The 23,530-nt window shown below is 42.8% G+C and overlaps 1 protein-coding gene across 2 annotated transcripts; it reads left to right on the top strand.

The window, feature by feature from the left end:
- Positions 1-233: 233 nt before the first annotated feature.
- Positions 234-22,582, top strand: TUBA8 (tubulin alpha 8). Of its 2 annotated transcripts, XM_032349280.1 has the most exons (5): positions 234-605; positions 11,686-11,908; positions 13,405-13,553; positions 15,013-15,693; positions 19,318-22,582. In XM_032349280.1, exons 1-5 carry the CDS (start codon positions 594-596, stop codon positions 19,609-19,611), a joined length of 1,359 nt encoding a protein of 452 aa, XP_032205171.1. In that variant the 5' UTR covers positions 234-593; the 3' UTR covers positions 19,612-22,582. The 2 variants fall into 2 exon arrangements, with proteins under 2 accessions (XP_032205171.1, XP_032205170.1); XM_032349279.1 differs by lacking the exons at positions 234-605; positions 11,686-11,908 and adding an exon at positions 884-1,279.
- Positions 22,583-23,530: the final 948 nt, after the last annotated feature.

A 23,530-nucleotide genomic window follows, 5' to 3' on the forward strand; every position in this document is an offset into this window, starting at 1 on the left:
GATTCTCAGTTTTTAGGATCTTACATTATAAGACAGACAAAAATTCAACTCATAATCCAATAAGTACTGTATGTATCAGTGGGTATACTGTATGTATTAGTACTTTGGTCAAAGCAGCTCTGTGTTGTAGTGTCTTGCAGGGAAGCCATGAATTTGCCTGGAGAGACTTGATGGTTGGTGGTCAGGTACCTGAGAAAAGTGGGATGTGAGACTGGGTTTCATATTTCAGCAGAGATTGATTGGCCTCTGCTGGGGAAAGTGGATGGAGGTTTAATAATGTTTTGTAAAGAGAAGGGCTCATGCCAAGGCCAGACCCAGTTGCTCCTAGCCATCTCCAAATAGTAGGGGAAATCCCTTCAACGTCCTGTGGCCCCCAAGAGGAGGCCCTATTATTGGGCAAAGAAAGCCAGATCCCTGATATCGCTTAGTACATTCTGGGCTTAAATGTAGGAAGAGGGAGCGATGATAAATGGATCAAGAAAGAGATTTGAAAATAATGGTGGAAGAGTGATGTATACCGATAGAGCAATAGAAACAGAAACAGCTTAAGCATTGAGCACCTGCTGTGTACCTGGAGCTTTATGGTTTTATAGATGTTATCTCAGGTAATTCTCCAGTAACCACATAGTCTTTGATGGAAGTAGAAAGAGGTTACTAGACCAGAGACTCAGCAACTTGCTCAAGCACAGACAGGTAAGAAGCAGAGCTGAGCCTGGAAGCCTACTCCTCCTAGCAGTGAGACCAGCACTCTCCTGGGTTTAGGATGACTGCCGTCAACTAAACCCCAATCAGGTGGCTAGTGTTTGGTGGCAGGAAGAGAATGAAAGTTTGAGCAGTGACAAACATTTTGTCTAGCAGCACTTTTACATTTCTTTTTAAGCAGCTTTCCAGCTAATGGCCGATCACACAGACTATGAGTGCGCCTTGGTAATAGGACTGCGTCCCCCACTGAGCCACGGAATCGCTGGGAACCTAACCGCGCAATTCTCAGCAGGAGCAGCGGAGGAAGATGCCGAGGGTGTACCCAGAGGAGGGGCGGGGCCATCGCGGCTGCCCAGGGATTTAAGTCGCGAGTGGACTGGGAGGAGCAATTGTGACCTGCCCCGGTCCCTCCCCTCCCTGGGCACTGTGATGCAGCAGGGCAGCTGCTGGCCCAGCATGTCTGTCCCCGGCCCCCTCCCGCCCAGTGTGTCACAACAGCGGAGGCGGCTGTATCTAGAGCAGTTGGGGTGGGCAGGCCCAGCTGGGAGGCGAGCCGGCGAGGAGAGCAGCCGCCATGGTGAGCCTTTTCAGGTCCCGGGGCTGGGGGCCAGGGATCTGGGGCGCGGGGCTGGCACCAAGCCGAGAGCTATATCTGCGCGGGGACTAACAGATCCATCGCTTTGGATCTGCAGAGCTTGAAGTCTCTTGGGGTGTCAGTTCAGGGTCGAAGAGGTCCCTGCCCTTGGGCGGAGGACACCCGAGCCAGTACCCTTTATAATATACATAAAGTAGAGACCTGAGGCGAATCGCCCCCCAAAGGGACCTAGGGGAGATTTGCGCACGCAGGTGAGGAGAGGGAGGATATGGGAAGCAGGCGCCGAAGAGGTGAGATTCTGAGGAATCCCCAGATGGGCAGCTCAAGGACTAGAGTGGGTTAAGTAGGAGACAGTCCAGGGATTCCAGATGGCTGAGGTGGGCTCCGGCAGCTGGGGGAGTGGGTGCAGTTAGGTCCCCAAATCCAATCAAATGAGACAGAGCCCCAGAATGTGACAGAGGACTTAGGGCATCACGGTCTCCCCTCGCTTGAGGTCATTTTCCTTTCTTGTCTCTGAATATTCGCTTGGGCTTGCGGAGGGGGGGGGGAGGCATTTAAAACTTGAATGCTCTCAGCCTCCCAGACACCTGGCACCCACGCCAACTCCCCAGTTTTTCCAGCGGTCGAAACCGGAAGGACTTTGGTGTACAGAAGTCTCCCTCAGAAGGCAAGGGGACCCCCGGACTTCTCTTTTTTGTTTACTGTCATGGTTAAGGGCTCAGGGGTGGCTCCTCCGCCCCCCACCCCGCCCCTGAAATCTATCTCCTCTTGCAAACGCAGATCCTACTTGGCTGGAGGGGGCTTCTCCAGGCTCTCTAGAATCCTTCCTGTGACCCTCCCCGTTCTCCCCCGGGAGTAGATAAAACCGTTCCCAATCTATTTCCCTGAACACCTGAAAACCCAGAATCTCCTTGCTCAGAGCCCTGGTATTTTGGTAGAGAAGGGGTGCATTGGGAGAGTTGGGTGGAGGAGGGGGACAGAATAAGCAAACCAAGGTCAAGTTCTCTGGGCACTTTTGCTCTAGGTGTCAGCGATCAAGCAGGGCAGGCTAGAAAACCCTCCTCACCCAGCCTCTGCTCTTTTTGGAAAGTGCCCAGGGCCTCTCGCTCTGGCTCCAGCTCTGTTTTCTAGCTAGAGGTCTGTGCAGCAGCCTCTCTCTCTGGAGCATGCTCCCAGACCCATCTGGGAGCTTTAAGAACTTGGGGGATATTGGTGATAGTGGCCAAAGGAATCGACTCCTGTCTGAGGCTCCCCATGTGAAGCCATAGAAGAAGCCCAGAGAAGAATTTTGACTCCTGGCTCTGCAGCTAGCTTCAAGAAGTTCGATTAACCTCATTAGATGGGTTTTCTCATCTACAAAATGAAGAGGGGTTAAGGTTACAATTTCCACAGCTCCACCTAGCTTTACTATTTTAAACTTCTTATTGTGGAGAATTTCAAACATATGCAAAAGGGGAGAAAATGGTATAATGAACCCCAGTGTATGCCTCATCCAATTTCGACAATTATTTACTTATGACTAATCTTGCTTCATTTATTCCCCTTTCCCTCACTTCCTACTATTCTGAAGGAAATCCTAGGCATACTCAAAATTTGATACTTAATATTTATACTATCTAGTATGTAGTGCTTTATAATTTTCAAAGTGCTTTATTTTGCATGTTTTAACTTTGACCTGAATGCTATAGCGACTCTCAGAATAGAGCCTTAAAGGAGACTTACAAGGGAGCCAAGGATTGTAATTATTGACTATGTATTCAAAAGGAAAGTTTCTGAAAATATCTAGTAAATAAAAATTTTAAACAGTAAAACCTTATTTTAAATGTGGCTGAAAACCTATGGTTGAATATTTTGAGAAGAGTTTTTAAATTTATTTTGAAACTGAATTTTGTATAGCAGGTTGTGTTTGAAATATTTAATTACATGGGCAGCATTGTCTTTTTTTTTTTAAGATTTATTTATTTATTTATTTGTCAGACAGAGATCACAAGTAGGCAGAGAGGCAGGCAGAGAGAGAGAGGAGGACGCAGACTCCCTGCTGAGCAGAGAGCCCTATGTGGGGCTCGATCCCAGGACTCTGGGATCATGACCTGAGCCGAAGGCAGAGGCTTTAACCCACTGAGCCACCCAGGCGCCCCTGGCAGCATTGTCTTAATGGGAAAACTTTTTTTTTGGAAAACATTTTTTATTGGCCATTTCCTACTCATAGAACCTCTTTTAAAAAATCTCTTTACTCATTCATGAAAGGCTAGAATGATCCATCTAATAAATGAAGACCCAAAGAATTCCACCCTTGCAGAAAGGACTTTGCTTCCTTTAACAGATTGTCTCAGGCAGCCATCCTCCAGGATTCCCTTCTCTTGTGAGGATTGGAGGGAGAAGGCTACTTCTGTCTTAAGAAGAATTAGATTAAGCATTTCTGTAGGTTCTGAGTAAGAAATGTATAACTAATCCTATAACTGAGCATCCCAGTCTGCTCCCAGTGGCCTTCTAGTAAGTAGTACTGGGAACTGAGACTAGGACACCTTTGGGGAAAGTGGTATGGAGACTCCTGGCCAGGTGCCCCAAGCCAAGCCTGTGTCAATGATACAAGGGTACAGAGAAAGTGTCTGGGTTTATGGGGAGGTGAGAATATCTGTAGCACAATCTCCTTAACTGCATTTCTTCTGAACAAGGGAGCACCGATTCAGATGGGGATAGGCATGAAGTAGCAACAAAGAGCTTGTTTCCTCAAGAAAAAAAGTAGAGGGGAGAGTGTTTGGGGGATGAGATGGACACTGCTTCTGTGTCTGCAGTCCTCTGCAAACTGCCCCCACATAGGCAGGCATGGCTGAGCTCTGCAAGGTCCATACTTATTTTCTGACCTCAGACACTTCTAGAGTCACCGCTGCCTCTGCCCTTCCCATTACGAAGCACAGATTCCCCCCGAAGTTGTGGGGGTCCATGGCTCTGAGTAACAGAGGAGCCCTGATGAACAGAACTTCCCTCTGCAGCGGCTAGGGCAAAGGTGCTGGCTAAACGAGGAGGAGTTTTCATAGGAAGCTTCAGGCTTAAGTCAAGCCCATGAAGAGCTAGAGGGGTATTGCTGTTACTGAGTGTCCTTTTGGAGTGTCCTAAGGGGCTCCTGAGTGACCTTGAGAGGAAGATGAAAAGTTAAAAATAACTTCTGAGGGGGAAATAGCTGGTGAATTCAGGACTGGTGATAGGGGGTGGGTGGACCCAACTGGCTTCTTCCTTGGGGGAGAAAGAGGACCAACTGCTCCTTTTCCCTTTGGCTGCCAAGGGACCAGTAATGCTATCTGTGGCCTTTGTGGTTGACATTTCCACTATCTGTGTCTTCCTGTTAGAATTTCTCCCAGATAATGAGAGAATGGGAAAAAGAAATGGGTGCTATGTACCAGATTAAAAGTCCTTAGCTGTCTCTCACACTTGTCCCCAATGTCAGCTAAAGCCTAAGGGCCTTCGGACACCAATAGGTCTCTTAGGCTGGGAGTCTATTTACTTCACATTCCTGCCATTCCTAAAGGTGGTCTTAGTGTCATCTCTATTGCTGCCCTAAATGCAGTGCCTATAATCCAAGACCCCTCTCTTGAAGCTCTTTCACTCACTGATGTTAATTTAGGTCAAGTTTTTTTTTTTTTTGCTTTTTCTGGCTTGCTATATATTCTTTGTTCTGAGTGATTCTAAATATGCTGTAATTGAAGGGCTTTGAGCAGAGATAATTCAAGCAATCTTTAATGAGTCACAATTCTTCTTACTTTAGTTATTCCTCCATAACACGGTGGATCTACTTTTTATTAGTAGACCACATCTTTGACCTAGACCCTAAAATATAGGTGATTTATTAGCCCCGCCTGACCACTAGACATAATTTGGTGTAATGATATGCTTCTGAAAGCAGCTGTGTGGCATTTGACCACATTGGTGTTCAAGAGATGTGGACTGGTTTCAGGTTTTCATGTGTCATATACTGCTGGTCTGTGTCAGTTCCTTTCCTAGATAACATGCCAGTTTTATTGTTTTATGATATTCAAAATGATTTTTGAAGCTACAAATCTTCCACACCTTAATTAGCTGATCTTAGTCATCTGAGAACAAAATAAAAGGGAATGACCAATATTAAAATAGAAATAATATAAGATTGATGTATGAAAAGGTTTCTTATAGTGGAATTATAATAAGGCTGTAAAGTTTTAGAAATTCTTTTTTGATATTCTGCAAAATATAGGTTCCCCTCTCCATGGAAGATGAAGGTAGGTGGCACAGATGTCTTATCTGTTCTGCTTTTCATGAGCCTACACATCAGGCAAACTGCATGATTTGTGGGGCTTGCCCTAAGTTTTCTTGCCTTTTGTTAACATTGCTCCTAAGCTCAACTAAAATGATCATTTTGGCATGTTTTTAAAATTCGTCAAGGTCGCTGCAAATATTCCTGTTCCAGGAAGCCAAGCCAGAGTTGTTTTTTTCTCCTTTGAACTCCCATTGTCTCTTCAGCACTGCCTACTCTTTTGTTAAATAGATTATAAGACCCCTCATTGCAGAATTTTCATTCTAATCATCCCTATATTTGTTAAGCACCCACTACATTCAAGCACTGTGCTTGTTACCTGGGATGTACTGAGTAAGCAGGGGTTCCTTGCCCTCACAGATCTTTTTCTCTCTGCTAGGAAGTCAGAAAATTGAACAAGCACCTATAATAGGGTATGATAAATACAACAATAGAGAAGAAGTGGATCTTGGGAATACATAGTAGGGACCCTGAGCTGGTTTGTGGTTTCCCAGACTTCCTGTATGAAGTGAATTTAATGAGTAGGAGGAGTAGGAGTTAGCCTAGTACCTTTCCATACTTTCTTACACATAATAACACAATAAACATTTGTTGTAGGAATAAACAGTGGGTAACTTTTGTAGTTACACCAGCACTAGGTCTGTGTAAGGTTATGTGCTACTTTTCTTGAGGAAAGAAAACTCCTGTATTAGGTCTGTCCATCTCCTTCATCTTCACCCTCTGGATTGCTGGGCAGAGAGGTCCAGCAGCAAATAGGGAACCCCTTTCACCTCACAGCATCCCTGGAGCACAGAAGTGGTCTGAGCTCTGTAAGCCCAGATTCGAAATGGAACTGAGAGAGAGAAATACTGTGAGAGAAAATATGAGCTCTGATTGGCTAGATAGGGAGATCTGAAATCTGAGTTTGGAGAAAATTTAGGATTTAAATATCCTCTGCTGGGTCAGCTTCTTCTATACTTTGGCCCCCTCCCTGTCCTTGTACACATCAGCCCTGAAAAAAGATTCTTGGTTCTATCAGAGAAGGATGCCACCATAAGGCATTCTGTTTCTTTCTGCACTGAACTTTTTTCTGTTTGGAGTTTTGCTATACAAGGTTGGTCTTGCTATATACACTATCAGGCTTGCATGGATGTAGATGTGGGCACACCCCAGGGTCCTGAAAGTTCAGAGTGCAAGTGAGGCTGGAGGTTGTGTGGTGTAAAGGAAAGAACTCAGGCTGGGGTCAGAAGACCTGGGTTCCAGTCTGGGCTCCTGCTGCAGAGCTGTGAAATCTTGAGTTTGTCCCTTTAACTTTCTCAGCCTCAGATTTTTCATCTGTAAAATGGGGAGGGAATTATATTTGGTGACCCACGAGGCCAGTATAGTTCCAGTGTCCTAAACATTTACAGTTGACATAGTATCCCTGGTTATGCCAGATAGATGACCTCTCTTCGGCATGAGGGGTGACCTCACAAGGCCATCAGCACTGGGTCTGCTCTGTGTTTATCTATGTAGAACTTCCAGGGAGGGAGATGGGGATGTTGATCAGGCAGTGGCTGGAGAAAACTAGCTCCGTGCACTGACAAATTAGTTTTTTTTTTTAAAAAAGATTTTATTTATTTATTTGACAGAGAGAGATCACAAGCGGGCAGAGAGGCAGGCAGAGAGAGAGGAGGAAGCAGGCTCCCCGCTGAGCAGAGAGCCCGATGTGGGGCTCAATTCCAGGACCCCGGGATCATGACCTGAGCTGAAGGCAGAGGCTTTAACCCACTGAGCCACCCAGGCGCCCCTGACAAATTAGTTCTTAATATTGTTAGTTGAATAATGACTAAGTGAAATGGGATAGGAAGAGCCTGGGCCCTGCAGGATAAGATAATTATGGTGAATGGAATCTTTACTCCCATTCTTCCTGTAGTTCCTTTCTTTAATTTTTTTCTTTTGAGTGTGAAAAAATTTTAATGCCACCCATACATATATGATCTAGATTTAATAATGATAATTATCATTTTCTGCCATTTTTATTTTATCTGCTGTGTTTGTTGAAGTATTTTAAAGTAAAATACAGACATAATGGCATTTTGCCCCAGATGCTTTGGAAGTGACCCTCAAAAACTAATGACATACTCTGTTGGCTAACTGAACATAATAAAAAAAAAGTACTATAAAAAATAAGGACACTGTTATACCTAAATATACTTCATTATCATGCTTAACAAAATTAATCAATTTCTCTATTTGTCTCCCAAATAATTTTGATTTGTTCAAATCAGAATTCAGACAAAGTGCACATACTGCATGTGGACTTGTGTTTCTTGAGTATCTTTTGATATGGAACAATCTCTCCTATCATCTTTATTTTCCATGAACTAAAAAGATTGTATCAATTGCCCTGTAGAATATTTCACCTTCTGGATTTATTTTATTGTTTTCTCATGATGTCACTTATCACTCAGAACCTGGTGTTTTCTACCATTTGAAAACTAAGTTTAAAGTGTTTAATAGTACAGCGGCTCTTTCTGCCCATGGGTCCTTTTCCTGTGCTTTAATAAACCACAGTTTTGCACCGCCCCCCCAAAAAAATGTTTGGTAGATTAAGGCTGAGTTTTGTTTGTTTGTTTTAGAGAGTGAATGCAAGAGCAAGACCGAGTGGGGTGGGGAGGGGCAGAAGGGGAGAGAGAGAGAGAATCTTAGGCAGGCTACAAGCCCAGTGCAGAGCACAACGTGGGACTCGATCTCACAACCCTGAGATCATGACTTCAGCCAAAATCAAGAGTTGCTTAACCAACTGAGCCACTCAGCCATCCCAAGGCTATGTATAAGAATTCCTCGGGGAAGATGTTGTCATGTTGCATCACATCAGGATGTTCTTAATATCTGGTGCTCTCACTATCAGTACTGTTAAGATTGATCCCCATGTTTGGCTAACAACTGTTGTTGTTACTTTTCCCCCTTGTAACCTGTAAATAACAGTGATGATTTAATGCTATGTGAATATCCATTCTTTTCCCATCAACCTTTCACTTAATGGTGTTGGCATCCTTGTCCAAATCAATTACGCGATTAGGGATTGTAATATGGCAACATTTCTTAATATATCATTCCTTGTCCATTTATTAGCTGATATTCTTCAGTAAAAAAAGGGCTTTCCCTCATAAACTGTGCTATTTGGGGACAAATGAGTTATTTGTTTTCTTGATAACACTAAGGAGTTGTGGATTTTTATATATATCCTGTTCCAATCAAGTACCATTATTCTTCTTTTTGGTGCTCATACTGTCTTATCTTTGACAGTGGAAGTTTCTTCAAGTTGGTTTCTGAGATCTTTCGATGTCATCCCAATCTGTGTTAGCTTCTGTGCTTTCAGGCACCATAAAATGTTCCAGGCTCATCTTGTATGTTCCTTGCCCCAGACCTAGAACTCATCATTTCTCCCAGGAGTCCTGGTTCCTGTTAGTGGGGAATGGTATTGAGGGATCTTCCTTTTCTCTTGATTGGTGTAGCCACTTTTGGGTTTTGGAAGCATCTATGAACATATGAGTTAGTTCTGAGATTCTTTTATACTTCCAGTTGCTCTAAATTAGTTTAACAAGGAAAATAGCTCTTCCTAAGGAGTGTGTATGTGTGTGTATGTGTGTGTGTGAGAGAGAGAGGGAGAGCAAGAGAGCAAGAGCATGTTTGTGAAGACTGGCATATTAGTGTTTGTGAGATTAAAGGGGATAACAAAAAGGCTTGTGTCATTGATATCACCATATTGGTAGTTTTCTGGTCCCAAAGAGGCCTTACTCTTCCTCCCATGACCTCTGATCTTTCTGAAATATCCCTGCATTCTTACTGAAAAAGAGTGTTCCAGAAGGAAGGGCTGACCGGAGAGCAAATAGCACCACAGATAGACCTGGAGGATAGTTGGGGTATGGTGGTGGTTGGTGGGGGAGGGCAAAGCTCAGAAGACTGAGGGTCAGGGCCACAGAGGATTCAGTCACCTGGAACGTGATCCATAGGATCAGATATATTTTTAGGTCTCTCCAAATTCCCATCAGCTTTAGACACCTCTTTAGGAAGCCAGGTCTGCCTGGATATGAAAGATGTGGACTGATTAACAACATACTGGTTGTGGGGTGGTTTCTGGGTGTAGGACACTTTCTTAATGTCTGAATTAAGACCCAAGGTGAAGGCAGAAAATAGACCTTACAGTAAAGGTGAGTAGAATGGGGACCTGGAATCTCTAACTTTCCACCTGTGTTTCTTCTGGGTGGAGAATAAAGCCACAAGGTATTATCATAATGAAAATAATAATGGTAAAGGCAAAAACAACATAATCATGGCTAACTTATTTTCATTAAAATTTTTTTTTAAATTTTATTTATTTGACACAGAAAGGGTGAGGGAGACACAGAGACAGAGAGCAAGCACAGAAAGGGGAATGGCAGGCAGGGGAGAAGCAGGCTCTCCGCTGAGCAAGGGGCTCAATCCCAGGACCCTGGGACTTGATCCGACTGAGTCCCAGGCACTTGAACCGACTGAGCCACCCAGGTGCCCCTAACTTACTGTTTTCAGATGAGGCAATGTTAGTTAACTCAGCCAAGGTCACACAGCATAGCAAGTAAATTGAGAAGGCGAGATTTAAACCCTCGGGTGTGGACAACTTTGTGAGTGTAACCTTTCTCTGGCCACCAGACTCATGGAAATGTAGCTGGGTTTTATTCCCAGATAGGGCTATGTTTCATACTGGCTGCTGTGAACACCCGTGCTCTATGCTCCCTGAGGCAAAGGCAGGTGTAAGATAGGTACTCAGCTCTAAAATTGAATTAGGGAGTAATGGGTCCTGGCACCTCTGGCTCTTTGAGGTGTTATTTGGGGCAGCTGCCCTGTTCCCTTGCCCAGAGAACCTACAAGTTCCCTCCGGCTCCATGTGTTTCAATGCCCAGCCAAATTTTCTGGAGGCTTTGCTCCTGGCTTGGGTTACCTAGCTGGAAAATGCCAGGTCAGATCATGGATAAGAATAGAAACCCACGGATGAAGCACATGCTTCCCATCTGGACTCTAGCAGGCCTCACAGGCACAGAGCCACTTTGTGTTGGCCACTGCTTCCTCATTGATGGGATATATGGAGGTGATGCGATCATGATTTCTGGTGAAACCCCAGCTTCTATTAATACACAGACATTCATATTCTCTCTCTCTCTCTCTTTCTCTCTGCCACCCACACACCCACACACCCACCCATTCTCATCCTCAACTATTAGTATTATGATCAATCAGGTAATTGTGGCTTCATACCAGAGTAACAAAGAGGTAAGGACCCTCTAAAGGTCAGCTTTAATATGTGGCCTGACATAGACAAGGGAGCAAATTACGGTAGCTACAAAGAAATTTTCCAGCTTCAGTGAGGAACCTAATTTAGGTTCCCAACAAATTATGTGCTCTCAACTCTCCTTTGCTGATGTAACAGTCTTTTCTTCTTCCTACATTTGTAGCCAGAACACTAAAGACACTCATGATACCTAGTTAAAAAGTATTTTCCTTCCATGAGAGTTTATCTGCTCTATGATATTCTGAGACTCTGAGTGAGTGTGTGTGTGTGTATGTGTGTGTGTGCATGAGAAAGAGAGGGAGAGGGAGGGAGACAAAGGGAGGGAGAGAGAGAGAGAGAAAGAGAGAGGGTGTTGTCTAGGAAGGTCAGGGCTTAGGCATGAATATGAATGCTGCCACTGTGTATGCTAGGGAATTTATGGACAGTTTCTGCTATTATCACTGGTTCATCCTTTGACCTCCTTCATCAGCACAGGAATTTCATGGTTTGGAATTAGCCCCTTGTTTTATCAGTATAGCTGCCCTCTTTTTCGTTTTCTTGGCACAAAGGATTAACCTGGGAAACAAACTTTGGAGCAAAGCCATAAAACCGATTCTTCCTCAGAGCCAAGTCTCAGTCCAGACTGAGGGGGTTAGGGTTAGACACCTGACACCTCAGATCCCACCTGGTTTTATATGGCATGGTTGGAGGGATGGATATCCTGCGAATTGAATACTAGAGAGAGACAAGTCCTCAGATGTGCGGGATATAGCACAAGGGCATAACTAAGGCCTAGGACTCTCTGACCTTGATTCTGCACTCTCCTCACAGCGGGAGTGCATATCAGTCCACGTGGGTCAAGCAGGAGTTCAGATTGGCAATGCCTGCTGGGAGCTCTTCTGTCTGGAACATGGCATCCAGGCAGATGGCACCTTTGGTGTCCAGGCCAGCAAGGTCAACGACGATGACTCATTCACCACCTTTTTCAGTGAAACTGGCAATGGGAAACATGTGCCTCGGGCTGTCATGGTAGATCTGGAGCCTACTGTAGTAGGTGAGTATGGGCTAGGATCCTTTCTACAGAAAACAACATGAAGCTGCAGAACCTTTGGTCCATGATAGCTAAGGAAGCAGAATCTCTAACTGGAAGGTGGGGTGGCTCAGCTAGAACCTCCCCACCCCACCCCACACTTACTTCTGTCAATTTCTTGAAATCTCCACAGTCTGGTGGAGTCTCACAATAGAGACCACAGATCTCTGCTTCCCCATTACAGCTGTAACCTATGCAGAACAAAATACCCTGTACTTAAACCCCTTAAACCTGTTGAGAAAGATCCAAATTGAGAGAGTCTTAACTATGTGCTAAGAGCAGAAAAATAAAATAGTAGAAAAATAAAAATAATTTTAGGAATTATGAGAGGTCTCCAAATAGTCAATTTTCCAAAGTATAGGTTTCTGATTCTATAACAATTGCAGTCTTTTCTCATGGTTCTGGTATAACCTTGAAGTATCTTACTCAAAATGAAATAATAGCAGACACATTCTCTTAAAGCCAGAGGTTGCTGCAGTTCTAGAAGGAACCTCCTCTGGATGCTAGAAAACAGACTTGTGTTGGAACAGGGTTCTTGGTGCTTCACCATTCCCTTGAGTCCTCCTCTCCACCACCCCGGCATCCTTTCCCTTGGGTATGATTCCTGGATCAATTCTCAGCTTAACATCAGGATTTCCTCAGCTTCAGCGCTGGTTCACCAAGCAAGGGATGGGTAAATCTCACAGAGATATCTGGGCTAATGTCTGTAATGCCTAAACACTAATTTCTAGGGGCAACAGACTATAGGTACACAACCCTGGGATACTCTGTACAAATATAAAATGTGCAGATTACCCTCCCAGGCACTATGCAAATGAGTGATTTCCCTGGGTGGGGGCGTAGAGGAACTCTGAAGAAAAGAGGACATGTAGTTGGGGCTTGATACGTCTTGGTCTGCCATACATCTACTTTGTGTGGACCCTTCTAGGACCTGGAGCATAGCTCTGCTTCAAAGTCATTCTAAAATATCTCTAGTGCCTTACATATGTTAGCTTAGGGGTGGGACAATTCCTGGGAGAGCAGATCACCCGGAACCTTTCTCTGTATCCCTAGAACATTTTAGTGCGAATGAAATTGGGTTAAAGTTTTGGGTAAACTTGCAGCATGAAAGAAAAAACAAAAAGGAAGACTTAAGGGGCCAAGGTAGAAAGAAGAAAGGGCAATTATCTTTGGTGTTTGGTGAAATTTGTGAACCTAATGCTTTTAGAAGTTCCTGCCAGCAGAGCAGAAAAGCTTCTCTTTGCCTGAGTCACAGGCTTCTGTTTCTATTAGTGCCTATGTTACCCTGGAATTCTCTCAACCCTTTCCAGATTTATTATAGTGTTGTCTGGTTTTACCTCAGTGGAGTTTTACAGGTAGAGGAAATGGATACCCAGAAAAGTATTATATGATATTTAATGAGGGATGTATCTCCTCTATAAACAATGTGATAAGACCTGATGGTTTCTGTCTCTTGGTAGATGAAGTTCGGGCAGGAACCTACCGTCAGCTCTTCCATCCAGAGCAGTTGATCACAGGGAAGGAGGATGCAGCTAACAACTATGCCCGGGGCCACTACACAGTGGGCAAGGAGAGCATCGACCTGGTGCTGGACCGCATACGGAAGCTGGTAAGTATGAACAAGGGTATGGAATTGATGAGTCAGGCTAAAAGAGACAGGATAAGTGGAAGCATTTGTCCCCTGGCTACAGAATAGAGCTCCTAAGATTTGGGAATTTTTGCTTATATTCTGTGAGAAGCATTCACAGGGATGATGCCCCTTCCTCCACCTGGACATCATGAACTACCCTACAAGCCAATGCCTTACTAAATCTTATCGGTACTATATGGTAATATCTGGAGGAAATTCCAGGTATAAAGAAGGCTAGCTCTTTGCTTGTTGGAAGCATAGGTTAACACAGAATTTAACTTGGAAGAGGAGAGGAAGAGATTGTTGATACTTTTGAGCACTTACAAATGCCATTACAAATATCAATTAGATACATTCCTTCACTTAATTCCTTTAGTAATGATACACAGAAAGTCATTTACCTGTACTTTACAATGAAGAAATTGAGGGCCAGTGTGGCTCAATAATTTAGCTGGATCACACAACTAGAAAGTGGCAGAGTTGGGATTTAAATCAGGTTGTTTTGGCTAGAAAGCACTGAGTTGTATGGTGGGCCACTTTATCGCCTTGAGCTTTCATTTCCTTATCTTTACAATGGAAATGGTTGGACTTAATCAGGGGTTCTTGGGAGCTAAAGGTGCCAAATTTTTGTATATGTTCACTTTTTCTGTTTAGTGGAGGGCTCACAGGGGTTATCTGTCTCAAAGCTCTCTGTGGGCCCCAAAAGTTTAGAACAAGTATCATAGATCAAACCCAATGGGAAAATTTGTGACTGTCTGAATTCTCTTAGTTCTCATAAAAGCTAACATTGACTACTTACTACATATCAAGTCTTTGCTCAGCATATCATGCTATCTCATTTGATAATCACAATAACCTTGTGAGATGAGGTTTTTTTTTTTTTTTTTTTTAATTGCCCTACTTTAGTCAGGAAGAAACAGTGATCTGGAGAGGTTCAATAACTTGCTCAAGTTTTTACAACTGGGAAATGACAAAATTGGTACTAAAACTCAGGTTCTTTGACTCCATTTATATCTCTGAAATTTGTACACTGAGCCACCTTTCAAGGTGGGGCTGAGATGTATAGTCAGCAGCTCCCACAAAACCAATGACAAGGGCAGGGAAAATGGGCAAAGAGTTGGGGTTCTCAAAGGGCAAAGCTATTAACCACTGTGGTTCTGAAATTCTTATTCCTGGTTCAACCAAGCCACTGGGCTGGAGCCTTCCATATACCTAGTGGCATGTACCTGTGCAGTTTGCCACCCTATATATTTTAGCTAGTCCTCTCAAGATCAACCCAACTCCTTTTATCTTACTTCTCCAAGACTGTTTTGATTTTACTGACATAAAAATGTTAAGGAATAGAGTGGGGGCAGATAAGATTGCCTGCCTTTGTTCACATGAGGGTATTCTCATAAACTTGTCTTCATGGTTTCTTCTCATGTTCTACTCTCCCCAGACAGATGCCTGCTCTGGCTTGCAGGGCTTTCTGATCTTCCACAGTTTTGGAGGGGGCACTGGCTCTGGCTTCACTTCTCTGCTGATGGAACGACTCTCCCTAGATTATGGCAAGAAGTCCAAGCTAGAGTTTGCTATCTACCCAGCCCCTCAGGTCTCTACTGCAGTGGTGGAGCCCTACAACTCCATTCTGACCACCCACACCACACTGGAACATTCAGATTGTGCTTTTATGGTGGACAATGAAGCCATCTACGACATCTGCCGCAGGAACTTAGACATTGAGCGCCCCACCTATACCAACCTCAATCGCCTCATCAGCCAGATTGTGTCCTCCATCACTGCCTCTCTCCGCTTTGATGGGGCCCTTAATGTGGACCTCACTGAGTTCCAGACCAACCTGGTGCCCTACCCCCGCATCCACTTCCCACTGGTCACTTATGCACCCATTATATCTGCTGAGAAAGCCTATCATGAACAACTCTCTGTGGCTGAGATAACCAGCTCCTGCTTTGAGCCCAACAGCCAGATGGTGAAGTGTGACCCAAGACATGGGAAGTACATGGCCTGCTGCATGCTCTACCGGGGGGACGTAGTACCTAAGGATGTGAATGTCGCTATTGCCGCCATCAAGACCAAGAGGACTATTCAGTTTGTAGATTGGTGTCCCACAGGCTTTAAGGTGAGAGCTGATGACTTAGGGAGAAGATAGACAATTAGAGAAGCAGGAGGAGATTACCAGGGAGAAGGGAGAAAGACGTGTAAACTCCAGGGTCTTTGATATACAATTCCATGGGAGCTTCAAGCTTTATGGGATGATATGGGGAGAGGGCTTAAGACAAATATAACCATAATTTCATTAGTTCATTCATTTTAGGTAAGAAGAAATTTGAGGAGATTATTGAAAGATGGGGGAGGAGGACAGTTGTGATACTTGGAGGGGCAATACTGCAGTAGGGAGAAGCCTCCTGCTGCTCATACCCTAACATCTGCAAGCATCTCAAAGGTCAGGAAGAAAAGGACTTTTCTCTAATAAGGAGGAGTGAACAGGCTAGAAAGAACCCATGCAGGCAAGTGGGATGAACAGGATGAATGAGTGGAGGTACCTGTAATCTGACAATAGATCAGAGAAAGGAGTTAACCAAGTTATTCAAGTTACCAGAGAGATAAAATTCCCTCCTTTAACAAAATATGTATTCCTCTCCCAATTTTTGAAAAATTAAATATTCATCCTGTAAGTCTTAATTAACTTAGAGTGAGGATAAGAAATTCTATGGTGACTACAGGATAGTGAAGCACTTATTTTGTGAAGCCCTGACATTTTCCACTAACCAGGAATAAGCAGAAGCTGGGGAAACCTATTGTAGATCAGGTGTCTGCAATCTGGAAAATGCCAAACTCTGAGGGTTAGTGGGTAGATACAACATCCTGGGAAAACCCATGGATCTCAGAACTAGTGAATGTTAAGTGTCAGAAGTCACTCCTTAGAGTTGCACTGATAAGGCATGCAGCTGGTTCTGTGCTTATGAACTGCTTGATCACTTTGCCCTGTGGTCTCATTATCTTTAATCAGATTCCACTGTCAAAATAGCTACCATCATTTATATTAGTTAATAACCCCCAGCCATGCCTTTAATAGTTCAGAGGTTCGGTTCACTCAGCACCAGGGGTGGTTATACCAGTTGCTAGATATACAGAGATGAGCATGCCTGTTTTTCCCTGATGGGACTTACAAAAACAAGGCATCATGTACCAGTCTCTTGACTGACCTATTTGTATATTAGGCTTTGACCGAGCTCATCTCCTTTTGTAGCATTTTTCCTCACTGCTGTACTCCTAGCTATACACACAATCTTTCCCCCCAAGACTACACCAGTTTTTAATCAGTTTTGGTCATTCTTGTGAAAACTGAGGAGATCTTCCAAAATATGGAGTTTTTCAAATTTTTAAAATGGAAACAAACAACAAAACAAGCTAGTAGGAAAATAAATACGAAAAAAGAAAAAATGAGATGTGAGGGTGGTGGGGAATTTACTAAAAGGAGATGCCCCTCATTTTCTCCTTTTATTTTAAGCTGAAGTTTGGGGATTGTATCCAGAAAGATAGGTAGGGCTAGCATCTTAAGATGATTTTCAGAAAAGCTCATGTTTGTTAAACTTCATCCTCTCATATCCTCCCCAAGGGTGTTTGTCCCTATTTGACTCAGTTGAAGGGATAATTACTCTTTGAGAGAAGACAATTAGCTCCAGGTACAAAGTTTTTTGCTGGTCAGGTTCAGATCTAGCAAAATATGTGATACAGCAAAGTTTATATTCATTGTCCTTTTCTTTCTTATTTTTGGTCCTTTGTCCCTGTCTCAGCATCACCTCTACCAACAAGACGCTACTTTTGTCTAAAAGGAGTGATGGATGATGTGAATTCATTTAATGGGCTACCCACCTTGGCTATATAGCCTGCTGCAACTCCCACTTACATCTCAAGAGGACATGCATTTTATTTTATTTATTTTTTAAAAAAGATTTTATTATTATTATTTTTTAAAGATTTTATTTATTTGACAGAGAGAGATCACAAGTAGGCAGAGAGGCAGGCAGGGAGAGAGAGAGGGAACCAGACTCCCTGCTGAGCAGAGAGCCTGATGTGGGACTCAATCCCAGGACCCTGAGATCATGACCTGAGCCGAAGGCAGCGGCTTAACCCACTGAGCCGCTCAGGTGCCCCACTTATTTTTTGACAGAAAGAGAGATCACAAGTAGGCAGAGAGGCAGGCAGAGAGAGAGGGGGAAGCAGGCTTCCTGTGAAGCAGAGAGCCTGATGCGGGACTCGATCCCAGGACCCTGAGACCATGATCTGAGCTGAAGGCAGAGGATTATACCCACTGAGCCACCCAGGCACCCTGAGGACATGTATTTTAAAGCTATGAAATTAAGAGGCTGACAGTTAAGGCATGATGACCCGGGTAGGAGTGCTATTTTTTGGATAGTATTTTGGTTCTCAGTGTCCCTTAAATATTATCATGGTTTGTTCCTTTCAACTTCTTCCAGTTTCCTACAGTTTTGTTTCTGGGATTAGCTTTGATTTGGGATATGTGTATAGGGAGGAGGGAGATTTCTCAGATAGTGCCCCTAACATCAGATTGGGCTAGGCTTAGTTTATAGGACCCTGCCATGCTATAAGATCTTGGGAATTTGGCTTGTCCAGGCAAAATTTTAATTAACTTTCCTTGATGGAAGTCCTTGCTTTTCTTCTAACCAGCCTCACTCCCCTCAGATGTGGGGCTGGATTAACATTAACACCATCTCCAGGAACTTTGGGATTTTAAAATTTATTGCTCTGGATTATCTCCATGATTTTTTAAAAATTTAAATTCAATTAGCCCAGGTATCATTAGTTTTTGATATAATGTTCAATGATTCATTAGTTGAACATAACACCCAGTAATCATCATATCACGTGCCCTCTTTAATTCCCATCACCCAGTTACCCCATCCCCCACCCACCTCCCTGATCTTTTAAACAGACCTTTGCCTTTGGCAGAGAATTTTCCCTAAATTTGTTGACAATATAACTAAGAGAAACTTTACATGACCATGTGGAAAAGAGTAAATGTCAAGTCTAAAAATTAATTTGCCTCTAAAGGGGATCTATTTCCTTTTAAAGATAAACATGTATCGTACACCCCTTAATAATAATCTCACTCACTACTCTCGTTTGTCTACTTGGATCTCCCCTCACTAACATTTCTACCTATTACCAGCCCTGTACTCCTTCTTTTCTTTTCTTTTTTAAAAAATATTTTACTTATTTATTTGCTGGGGGGAGGTGCAGAGAGAGAGTGCGAGCACACAGCAGGGGAGTGGAAGGTAGAGGGAGAAGCAGACTCCCTGTTGAGCAAGGATCCTGATGTGGAACTTGATCCTAGGGCCCTGAGCCGAAAGAAGATGCTTAACTCCCTGAGGGACCCAGTTATCCCTGTTCTCCTCCTTTTCTTTTGCAGTTTTTATTTTGTCTCCAAGTTTTAATTTAAATTCCATCTAGTCTTTTACAGTCTTTAGATTTTATAGCCCTTCTCTTGAATTTGCTTTTGCCCACTTCTACTCACTTTTAACTTCTCTTCAACACTCTTTCTACCTGTCCATTTCTCCAAACCTTTGGTTCCTCCTTTTCACATCCAGGCCTGCTCCCATTCCCAACCCATGGCTGTGTCTTGCTACCACACCGTGTTACCAAGATAACCCCATCTTGAATTATCTTTTGGCTGTTCTGCATTTTATTTGGTTGCTCCTCTTCTTTCTCTGTTCCTCAGGTGGGCATCAACTATCAGCCACCCACTGTGGTGCCAGGAGGGGACCTGGCCAAAGTCCAGCGGGCTGTTTGCATGCTGAGCAACACAACTGCAATTGCGGAGGCCTGGGCCCGCCTGGACCACAAGTTTGACCTCATGTACGCCAAGCGGGCCTTTGTGCACTGGTATGTTGGAGAGGGAATGGAAGAAGGAGAATTTTCTGAGGCCAGGGAGGACCTGGCTGCTCTGGAGAAGGATTATGAAGAAGTGGGGACTGATTCATTTGAAGAAGAAAATGAAGGGGAGGAGTTTTAAATAGAACACTTTCCCCTTGGCTGTGTCTCTTTATTTATGCTTCTCCACTCAAAGCACATTTAACTATTCCAAGAATAATAGACTACACTCCTAAGCCCAGCCTAATTTCTGTTTTCCATTGGAAGAGGCATCTGACACCAGTGCCTGGGCGAAAATCGAGGCTAAGCTGTTCAGACCCTCCCTTGGGTAAAAGTAGCTTTGTGCCACTAAAAAAAAAGAGAGTCACTGTCTCTAGGTTAGGGTGAAGCAGGTTATATGTTGTGAAGAGGCCTAATCAGGATTTTAAATGCTTAATTAGTCTGGGCCCACCCCAAAATGCAGCTTACTGTCTGTGGAGGGATCTGAGCATTGGAAGATTTCAGGAAGAGAGTGGCACTTTTAGAGAGTAAGAAGACAGACACATTTCTTGCCCTTGTAAAAACACAAATAAATGAATGAATTCAGGTAGTGTTAACTGATGTAAAGTTAAAAAAAAACAAACAAACCGTGATGAGGGAAAAAGTGTCTGGGAGTGCTCCTTTAACCTGGGTGGTCAGAAAAGGCCCCTTGGAGACCTGAGCAACAGAAGAGAGCATCATTTGAAATTCTGGAGTTAGAGAATGCTGGACATAGAGCAAAACACAGATGTGGGCTTATTGTGAGATGGAGATGAGATCTGAGAACCAAGCTGGGGCCAGAGTGTACTTAGTCTATAGACCACGGTAAGGAGTTCAGATTTTTCTCTAAGTGAAAAAAAAATTTGGAAGGTTTAAAGTGGGATATAATATACTTTATATATGTACATATCTTATCTCTAATCCTCCCAACAATCTCAAATGGATATTCTGCTCATTTTATAGATGAAGAAACTGGGGTTTACAGAGTTGATATATTGCACATAGTAAGAAGAGCTCAGAGAGCAGAGACTACTAATTCTATTCTCTTTTGTCTACCCTACACTGTTTCTATGCCTTGGTATCTGTGTCCAGGTTTCAATTGCTGCTTCATAGAATGATGGATGGAGGAGAAATAAAAGTCTATAACACTTGCAAAAGAGAGGATGAATTAATGCATCTTTTCCCTGAAGTTGGCAGCTCTGGTAGGATTTTAGGAAAATCAAAAAACTGTTCTGATGAAGCTACTATTGATAAAATACCCAGGGTTGGGACCATAGTAGGTCCCTGTGTTTTAAATGTAAATTTTGTTAATTATTGATTTTCCCTAATTTTTATTGTATATTCCTTGGAAGCCCTGAGAAAAATAGAATAAAATGGTCCAAGAAAAGGGAGTTTAGGTAAGAAATAATGCTAATCACTGTTAGAAGATTGTTTTCAGAAAGCACACTTTCTTGCTCTTCTATGAAGGAGATAATGGTGCAAAAAAAAAAAAAAAAAAAAAAAAAAAAAGGTCCAGATCTCCTGTCCATTCTGACCTCCCTTACCTGAGATCATTCCTGCACCAAGTCCCATAGGTACTTGCATAGACAAATTTATTAGAAAATTGTATTACAGAATTAGAGTCAGGAACTCAAGAAGGGGCATATTCCCTCTTGATTTGAAGTTGAGAGACCTACCTATGGATTTCTGATAAGACTCGAATGACTTCCTTGGTGTATAACTATGACTTAACTAGGGAGAAGATAACACAACTTCAAGGCCAGGTTTAGGGCTGTGATAAATCACTTATGGTATGTTCCTTTCCTTTAGACTAATGTAAATTAGTTTAAATTAACAGGAATGGCAGAGTCATGTTTAAGAGGTATGAATAAAGGGGGATAGGGCTGCAAGAAAGTTTGAGGGATGATATATTAAAGCTTTGGATGTATTTTCCCCAGTTTCTCTTCCATTTTTCTTCATTTGGTTAAGTCCTTGCCCAGTCGTGGGGTTGGGTACCTCCAGCCCTGCTCAGCTCTGGTCATGAAGTAGGTTATTGAATTTTAGAGCCGGAGTTAGATGTCCCTACAGAGAGGGTACATAGGAGAGTGGGTGATTCTGTACCATTCCCTGAGATAGGAACCATGATTATTCTTTCTCTAGTAGGGGATTAGAAAGAGGCTTCTTAAGACTGTAAAGCAAGTTTGGCAGATGCTAGATAAGAGAATTGTGTTTGTTTACCGCACTGGGTCTGGATTATCCAGGCTCTTCAATCCTAACACCAGTTCTTAGGTATTCCCAAGTCATTCTCACTTATCCCCCACAAAAGTCATTTTTACCTTTTAAATACTTTATCCCAGGAATTAGGAGTCCAAAGTTAATATAATATTTAGTGAAATTTCTTTAGTTTTATACCATAATTTCTCAATTATAGTTCTTTCTAGTTTGGCAGCGTGGATATTCATATGCATGCATCATTCCTGGGTCCTGAATTGTTAAAATGGACAGACCTCCAATCTTTTGACAGCAATCAGCTTAAGTTCCAAAATGAGCCTACTAAGGAAAAGATAATATGTTTATTTTCTCGAAACTGCTAATTCTATCAGCAATTAGATCTGCATTTAACTTTTCCCTAAAACAAAATTGCCGCTGGCCCCACTATTCTGAGTTGTTAAGGGCCACTGAGTGAATCTCAGTGGATTCACCTTTCCTATTATAATGCAAATCTACTAAGGGATTGAAAACTTATGTTGTGAGTCTAAACTGTCTACATTAAAAAACTAGTTTTTTGTTTGTTTGTTTTTTAGGTCTTGTGACAAACTTATAATGCTGGGCATTTTAGGGATTATGAAAGTGAGAGAGTAAGTGGGCCAGTAAGAATGAATATCAATACTGATACTAATTAAATTTTGTAGTGCTTAGATTATCCTTCCTTCTCTTTTGTAACATAATCCCCAAGAGTAAAGGTGAGACTTGACTTATATCTTTTCATGAATGTGCAGAATGGAACTCCTTATGTGACTTTTTTGGATTTAGAATTTTGGATTTAGAAACTAAAGTCTAAAATGTAAGTCTTTTTGTTTGGCTCTTGATCAATGAGACAGAACATAGACTTTTTTTTTTTTTAAAGATTTTATTTATTTATTTGACAGAGAGAAATCACAAGTAGATGGAGAGGCAGGCAGAGAGAGAGAGAGGGAAGCAGGCTCTCTGCCGAGCAGAGAGCCCGATGCGGGACCCGATCCCTGGACCCTGAGATCATGACCTGAGCCGAAGGCAGCGGCTTAAACCACTGAGCCACCCAGGCGCCCCAGAACATAGACTTTTTAAAAAAAGATTTATTTATTTATTTTACAGAAAGTGAGCATAAGCAGAAGGAGCAGAGGGAGAAGGAGAGAGAATCTCCAGCAGACTCCATGATGAGCATGGAGCCTGATGTGGGGCTCGATCTCACAATCCTGAGATCACAACCTGAGCCAAAACCAAGAGTCAGATGCTTAACTGACTGCCCCACCCAGGAACCCCCAGAAGATAGACTGTCTAAGCAGGTTCCATTATTTTGCAGTGGGAGGGAAGGAATAAAAACATAAAATGGTCTTCCTTATAAATGTCAGTGCAAAAATCATTAGCAAATTATTATCAAACAGAATTTATGCACTGAAAAATACAGCACAACCAAGTGGGATTTATTCCAGGAATTCAACCATAGTTCCATATTAGGAATTCCATCAGTCTTAAAGCCTGTATCTTAATGGGAAAACATTAGAGGCATTTTACTAAGTTCAAGGACAAGGCAGGGATGCTGGATGCTTAGGACCTCCACTACTATTTAAATTGTATTAGAAGTATTAGCTAATGTATTCAGATAAGGGAAAATAGAAGAATCATAGTTGCAAATGAAGAAATGAAACTATTTCTATTTGTTGATGATATGGTGGTACATTTGGACAACCCTATTCTATAGGACCAACTTAGACAATATATTAATTAATAGTCTTGATTTCACAAATATGATAATTGGTTAGTGGAAAAAGAAACCTCCGTTGACAACAGAAATAAAAAGAGAA

Source organism: Mustela erminea, chromosome 6 (genome assembly GCF_009829155.1).
Source record: "Mustela erminea isolate mMusErm1 chromosome 6, mMusErm1.Pri, whole genome shotgun sequence".
Classification (NCBI taxonomy): domain Eukaryota; kingdom Metazoa; phylum Chordata; class Mammalia; order Carnivora; family Mustelidae; genus Mustela; species Mustela erminea.

What these genes read in the sequence shown, in the direction of transcription:
- TUBA8 (XM_032349279.1), top strand. Translation starts at nt 895, where the DNA reads ATGGCCGATCACACAGACTATGAGTGCGCCTTGGTAATAGGACTGCGT. An exon ending in CGAGGAGAGCAGCCGCCATG is followed by an intron (nt 1,280 to 13,404) that starts GTGAGCCTTTTC and finishes GTCTCTTGGTAG; the next exon opens with ATGAAGTTCGGGCAGGAACC. An exon ending in GGTGTCCCACAGGCTTTAAG is followed by an intron (nt 15,694 to 19,317) that starts GTGAGAGCTGAT and finishes TCTGTTCCTCAG; the next exon opens with GTGGGCATCAACTATCAGCC.